Genomic DNA, 7,130 nt, shown 5'->3' with positions numbered 1-7,130 from the left:
CAATGTCCCCCTGCCCCAGCAGCAGGGAGCTCCTGGCCCTGGCTCCCTGATCAAGGGCAGGGGACATGGAAAGAGCTTCAGGGGTAGGGTAGGTTTCAGCCCTGTACCACGATCCACTGGTGGGGCAGCTAGTTCACTGCTAGCTGCCCCACTGACAGATCCATGGGCGACTGGTGCCTCAAGTCAGGGGGGCATGTACCCACCCTGACACCAGTCAGCAATGGGGGGGGTCCCCCTTGGGGCCAGTCTCACTGACCAGGGTGGGGGGGTCCCCCAGCAGCCAGTCATGCTGATGGGGGGGTGGGGGGCAATCTCACTCACCAAAAAGCAGCCGCGTCACTTCCGGAAGTCCCACAGCCACTTCTGAATTCGGCATGGCCGCTTTTGCTGGAGGCCATGCTTCCCAGCCAGCACTCGCAGGATAGGCACCAGTGCTCCCGCCTGTTGCCTAAGCAGGGAGCACAGCCTGACAGGGGGTGCACGTGCCCCCCTATGCATCACCACTGGGCAGATGGGACATACCACACCCCTACAGCTCTTTCCAATCACCCAATCCCATCCCCCACTCCACAGTTGCAGGGCGGAGGCTGCAGAGCCTGTTCCCCACTCAGCTTCATGAGTGTGGAGCTGGGCAGGGAACAGTGGGGCTCAGGCTGGGAGATAAGGGCTCTCCCAGCACCGGCCCTGCGACTGCAGGTCTGGCACCGGGACATAAGGTTCTCTCAGCCCCTGCTTCCTGATCGTGATCTTGGAGCGGGGAGCTTGGAGCTGCCCGCTGCTGGGGCCGGGGACCAAGTCCCTGCTCAGGCTCCATAGTGGAGCCCACCCCAGCAGAAGGCAGCTCCTGGGGGCAGGGAGCAATCTCTCATCTCTCGCCTCCTAGTGGCTGGCTGACTGGAGCAGATTTGGTCCTGGTCAGGCATCTACACAAGCACTAATGCACCATTACTAATGAAAAGTAAATTTGCTACTAGAATTTGCAGGTACCAAAGTTATTCATGATTAGAGAGGTTTATTATGCAGTAAGCATGTGCATGAGAGGTTTAGTGGGCAGTAAAGCATCTTGTGTAGATGCGTCCAGTGGGTTGAGAGCTGACCAGCTCTGAGGAAGTCATTGGTATTAAAGATGCCTCAACAGTGGGATGAAGCTGCAGGAACTAGAGGCAGCTCCCTTTCAGACTAACAAAGTTTAGGGAGCCCTGGGTTAAAAGTCCTGCCAGTGTCATGCTGCACCTTAGGCAGAGGCCCGATGCAGAATGGCAGCTAGGAAGTGTGGTCCAGTGGTTTTCACAGCCATTATTACACATTTACTTTGTGCTGTTCCCCTTCAAAGCCCTTTGCGAATTACAGCACCCCTGAAACAGGCCGAAAAGTAGTGTTCCTTGTAAGAAACACGGAAGCTGAGGCCAAGACAAGAACTAACTACCCTGGGTCACAAGACTGTTCCCTGCAGAGCCAAGTTCAGGAGGGCATAGCTCCTAGCTCTGAGGTTGACCCAGTACATCATGTAGATCAGTGGCCCTCACCCAGCCTTTTTAGACTCAAGGCACCCTCCATAACTTTTCTGAATTCAGCAGGCCCCTTGTTAAGAACCACTGCCTCAGCTTACCTCGGTGCGTAGCATCACTGTGTGTGCGCGGGGGAGAGAACCAGGGCAACCACCCTGGGCACTGCCTTTGTGGAAGGGCACGAAAAGAGCCATTGCTGCAGCTGGAGCAGATCATGCTGCTCCAGTAGGCACAGAAAGACTAGGTGCTGCCCCAAAACTGCCCCGGATACAGAGCCACACTACTTTTGAACCAGGTGAAAGTGCTGCATGTTTCTTGTGCAGAGCCTGACTGGGAAGCAGGTGCAGGAGCAGGCATCCTGCCCACATCAGTTACCTGTGAAACCTCATGCGGGCAAAAGCACCTGCTTCTGTCACAGTCCTGCCCAGTCTGGCCCCGCACGCCCCTCCTGGCAGTTCCACCTGACAGTGGCAGCTTGGAGATTTCCCTTCGTTTCTGTGCTTCTGCAGGCTGCCACACTGCTGTTACTCCAGTGAGCTAGTTTCATCCCGTCTGTAACTACAGCGATTGCAGAGGTGGAAACCAAAGGGTAGATTGATCCCTGTGCTTTCAAACTAGCTGTAAGAAAGCTAAACTATTAAGAACAAAGATACAGCACCAACCTCGAGGGAACGGACTACTCTGTGTTCCTAGCGTTAGACCTCATTTTAGGGCCTGATGCAGGAAACGGTGTTGCAAGCATACTGCTCATTGTGGGTGCAGTCGCATCCTAGCCCTGAAGTCCCACCTCAGCATAACCCAACGCCAGACAGGCGGGGGCAGTAAAGGGACAGAGCAGGGCAAGGAGGTTGCATTGTATGGAAGGGCAGCATGTCAGTCAGTCACACCCCGGGACGCACATAGCCTTATTCTAATGAGCACTTCAGGATGAATGTGCAGTGCCTGCTTATTTGGCTTTCACTGCATTTCTGAACAGAAGAACAAGGACTAAAGGAGTATGTATTGAGGCAGGAGTTGGTTAGCTGAGTCCAGGCAATGACATTGAATAGGAATGACATTGTGGATAATGACCTGCTGATTGCACTGCAGATGTCCCTCTTTATCAGAATAGCCTTATTAAACCTTTGCTTCCAAACCATGACAGTTGTCTTAGTCATGCCCAATTAAATAGTCATTCAGCAAGAGTAGGAAAGAAAAAAACTACAGCAAACAAGTTGCTCTTATAACTAAGACACTTTTTGAAAAAAAAAACCCATTGTTTTGCTGAACAGAAGTGTCTCAGTAAAGGATTTTTGTTTCTTATTACGGCTTCTCAAGTTGCAGCATAATCAGCAACTCAGCTGAAAGCTGCAAACAGGCAAGCACCATATACGTGCAGAGAGCAATGCTTTGTCAAATGATGGCCTTTAAATAAGCTGGGAAATAGTTAACAGGCATGTCTTTGGGGTTTACCTTTTAACACTCTAGCTGCCAATATTGTAAAGGTGAATGCAACCTTATCCTGCTCCACACTGTTACACAGTTATGTTTGACCTTCAACTAAGCCAACAGCTAGACAGTCTATGCTGAGAATTAGAGGCTCACAGATGTCAGGTCTGCTGTTGGGTGGGGGTGGGTAGGGAAGGGATGTCAATGTGATAACAAGCAGATACGGGGGGCATTATACAACTCACTTGGGTCCTTTGTGTTTGTTCTTTCACCAACCAAACCCAGTACTAAATGGAATGGTACATCACCAGGCTGAGGGCTGGAGTTCGGCATAAACATATCAGTACCTGGTTAGGGAGACACAAGGTGGCACACACAGGCACGTGTTCACACTTTGGCATGGTTATATTTGAGCCCATGTCAGTGTGGATCAGCTCAAAGCACTTTACAAACACAGGTCAGTGAATCGTAGTAGCATCTTCTTGAGAGACCCAAGTAGTAGCATCCTCGTTTTAGAAACCGATTCCTCAGTAATGCTGAACTGCCCCATCCTGCCTTATCTTAGAAACGCCAGGATCTTTTCTGGAATTGCTGGACCTTATCCCTGGTTGCACACCTACAATGCAATAATAGATACTTTCCACTCTGCACATTTGTAGGCAGGAGTCCCAAGGCTACTGCACTCAGGTCAGAGTTGAAGGGAGTTACCTAATCTCTCTGCTTCTGTGCAGCTAGCTAGATCTAGGAGGGGACCCAAGCACCTGGCTGCCACATCAGGCACCCAGCTCCAACATTTCCGTGCCACCAAAATGCTCAGAAACCTCCACTCATTTAATCCAGTAGCTGCCTAAATATCCCTTGGTAAAGTTCCCATAGCACCTACTTCTGCCAGTAGGTACGCACTACTTGGGCTGCTTGGCATGACAGGATTTCCAGCCACATACTCCTGTGGCCCTCCATCTGCAGGGCTCTGCCTTGTAGGTGTTCCCAGTACCTGCCTACTGGAGTGGGCACCAACCCTGGTGCACATGTTCCATTAAAACATTTCCCAAAGGCAAAAAACCCAGGTTTGAATCCCCACTCTGATTAATTTAGAGCAGTGACTTGACACAGGTTTTCCACCTCCCAGAAGGGAACCTAACCACTGGGGCACTGAGTATGGCAGGGAAGCTCGCTCAAGCTCTTCCACATTGTATAAGTAATTAAAATGTCATAGGAGCAAAGACTTGCAACCTTATTCTCTTATGCTACAGGTCAGTGTCCTGGGTTTCTGCCACAATCAGTCACAAACACTCCAAGCGCAGCATCTCAATCCCTTTGCTTATTCCCCACGGGGGGCTGAGCCCCATTCTCATTGCTGGAAGCTGGAATTTTGGCTAAGAGGAGCTTTGCTGTCCAGTTCACGTTGTACACATGCAGTACCGTTACAGTGCCAAGCTGCTTGAGGTCTCTCACACACAGCAAGTTAAAACCCCCTCTTTTTCTATTTACACTTAGGTCGCACTGCGCAGGCGGTGGCAGTTCGAGCCAAGGCGTTTGGATTCAATGTGATATTTTATGACCCGTACCTGCAGGATGGGATAGAAAGGTCCCTGGGAGTCCAGAGAGTCTACACACTCCAGGACCTGCTGTATCAGAGTGACTGTGTATCGTTGCACTGTAACCTTAATGAACATAATCACCACCTTATCAATGACTTTACGATCAAGCAGGTAATTTACCTTATCTGTAAAACAAAGAAGAGCGGTTTGTGGTTCCAGCTGCAGACCCAAAGCATGTTTTCGTTGAATGCTGGAGCCGCTGCTATCGCAATGACAGTGAGCAGGTGCAGGTAGTAATAATATGTGTGTTTGTCTTGAGATAGTTAGAGTTACATCCAATGGCCCATCTGTCTCTTGCACATAATGTACCAGGTGATAGCATTGTGGCAGCTAAGACAGAATCCATTAATGCACTCACTGAGACAGGAACAAAAATACTTTTTCTTTGACATTTCAAACTAGAGTTCAGGCCTTTTAAATAAAACCCCTTGGTAGTTAGTCCACATAAGAACCTCTTTGTTAGCTTTGAAGGCTTTCTTTTGGGAATAATTCTCTGGTAGCGACCTCCAAACCTGCACAGATAATATACAAGACATAGATGTTTGCAGAGAGCACAATCCAGCTGTACATACCAGATAATAGCAGTCAGAGATTCTGCATGTGCAACCCAGGATTTGGAAGATGCCTGCAGATGACATTCCCTACTGTAGCCCTGGAAAGCATGTAGCAGTAAATGAAGAGATTTAGTATAATCACTGAACGTTCTCTTATTTCCTCCTGGCCCATCAGATGAGGCAGGGAGCATTCCTAGTAAACACAGCACGCGGTGGGCTTGTGGATGAGAAAGCCTTAACTCAAGCCCTGAAGGAAGGAAGGATACGAGGGGCAGCACTCGACGTGCACGAATCGGAACCATTTAGGTAAATAATGGCTTGCATTTTGCTCTTATTAAAAGCTGCACATACATGGCTACTCTTCACCCTGCAGGGGTCCTAGGGCCCAGCTCCCAGGATCTGCCATGCAAATGGGAATCCCAGAATTCCTGGAGTCACGAATGGGAACATGCAGTAGTCAGTGCTCTAGACCCATACTCCGGGGAAGCCCTGCTTAGTAACTGTAGATGCTACTTCAAGAGGTGCTGTTAGGTCCAAGGCGCATGCCATTACAAAACATTTGCTACTGGACAGTGAAAAGGCCAGGGGTGGCAAGCCAGTCAGTTGGGCGGTCAGTTAACTGCAAATTTTTTGACCAGTCAAAGATTAAAGCAATTTTGTGGGGAATGAATTTTTTTTCCTTAGTTTTCTTTACAGAAGTATAATTTTTTAATATTCTTGATGTTTCTTAGTGGAAAAAAACTATGCTTTTTTGTATGTTATTTGACTGCATTGGCAAATTTTTACAATTTTTGACTGATATTTGACTGGTCAATTAACTGAACTTTTGTTTGACTGGTCAAATACCCAACCCTAGATGAACCCAACAGGTTTCAGTTTGCGTCCGGTGCGTTTCTCTTGGACACTAGCCCGCGGCTGGCGGGTTCAGAACCTGCATGTGAACGGTCTCTTCCTCGCACGTCATTACCATTCCTCTTGATTGGCATTTACAAAAGCTTTGGGGAGCAGGGGGGATGGTTAAGCACAAATTTACAAACACACACCTGCCACCCAGCTGTGGTCCTTTAAATCCCAGCTTTTGTGACTGTCCACCTTTATTGCCCCTGCCATCCATAGTTGAGAAACAAAGTCTGCTTGTTGACAGATGAGTGATGGTTGCGGCTAAAGTGCCCAGTCATTTCTCTCCTTGTTAATACAAGTGATGACATATTAGGCACAACCATCCTCCAGTTTGAGCTCTCAAACCCATCTGCTCTTTTTAATGCAACTGCTGACTTTCATGTAGTAACGCCAACCCCCAAATGACCTGGGAAGCCCTGTGCTACACCAGTATTTCCACTCTGTTCACATTTCCTCTCCTGCTGAGCCCATCATGAGACCCTCCACCCATTCATCTTAGACTAGACAAGCCGGTGGTGTGCCACCTCAACCATACTGTGCTGGTGGCCAGAACTGCACCAGCTGGGGAGCAGCTCACAGGTGAAGGGGGCTGGCCACTTGGGCTCTCACCCTTAGTAATTTATTTACCCTGATTTTTCACATTCATATAGTTTTGCTCAAGGTCCGTTGAAAGATGCCCCTAATTTAATTTGTACTCCGCACACGGCTTGGTACAGCGAGCAGGCGTCGCTAGAGATGCGAGAAGCTGCTGCTACTGAAATCCGGCGCGCGATCACAGGTATCTACTGCAGGGAAGCTGTTTATCTTGTGCACATTGTGTGTGTTTGCCTGCAACATGTGTCCCATGGCTGGGCTCAGAGGAAGGAGCCCTGGACATGACACAGCTTTCCACTGAGCTGCTGTTACTTTGAATGACTCCATTTATGGCCCAGTATAAAGAGGGGTTGAATAGGGGTAGATGTGATGCGAGTGCTTAAGTCTTATTACCCTTCTGAGTGGGAGAGGTAGGAAGAAGCTCAGTGACTTAGTTTTCAGGAGGTGCTAGGCACCCACGTGGAAATGTGGTGAGGGGCTGAGGGGGGGGAACACTGATTTACAAGGTACAGGTTTCCCTCACTTTATGCTGTACATGCATTCCT

The 7,130-nt window shown here is 49.2% G+C and overlaps 1 protein-coding gene across 4 annotated transcripts in view; it reads left to right on the top strand.

The window, feature by feature from the left end:
• The window catches only part of CTBP2 (C-terminal binding protein 2), a 122,748-nt gene that overhangs the window by 105,076 nt on the left and 10,542 nt on the right, over positions 1-7,130 (top strand). For all 4 annotated transcript variants that reach the window (XM_019502971.1, XM_019502970.1, XM_019502973.1 and 1 more), the window contains exons 5-7: positions 4,434-4,648; positions 5,267-5,397; positions 6,642-6,769. In XM_019502971.1, coding sequence (XP_019358516.1) covers positions 4,434-4,648; positions 5,267-5,397; positions 6,642-6,769 — 474 coding nt within the window. The remainder of the gene's footprint in view (positions 1-4,433; positions 4,649-5,266; positions 5,398-6,641; positions 6,770-7,130) is intronic.

The sequence above is a fragment of the Gavialis gangeticus genome, unplaced genomic scaffold, assembly GCF_001723915.1.
Source record: "Gavialis gangeticus isolate Ggan-Ray unplaced genomic scaffold, GavGan_comp1, whole genome shotgun sequence".
NCBI classification, from domain to species: domain Eukaryota; kingdom Metazoa; phylum Chordata; order Crocodylia; family Gavialidae; genus Gavialis; species Gavialis gangeticus.
Note: the sequence above shows the minus strand (reverse complement) of the source record. Positions and strands in the feature narration are given on the sequence as shown.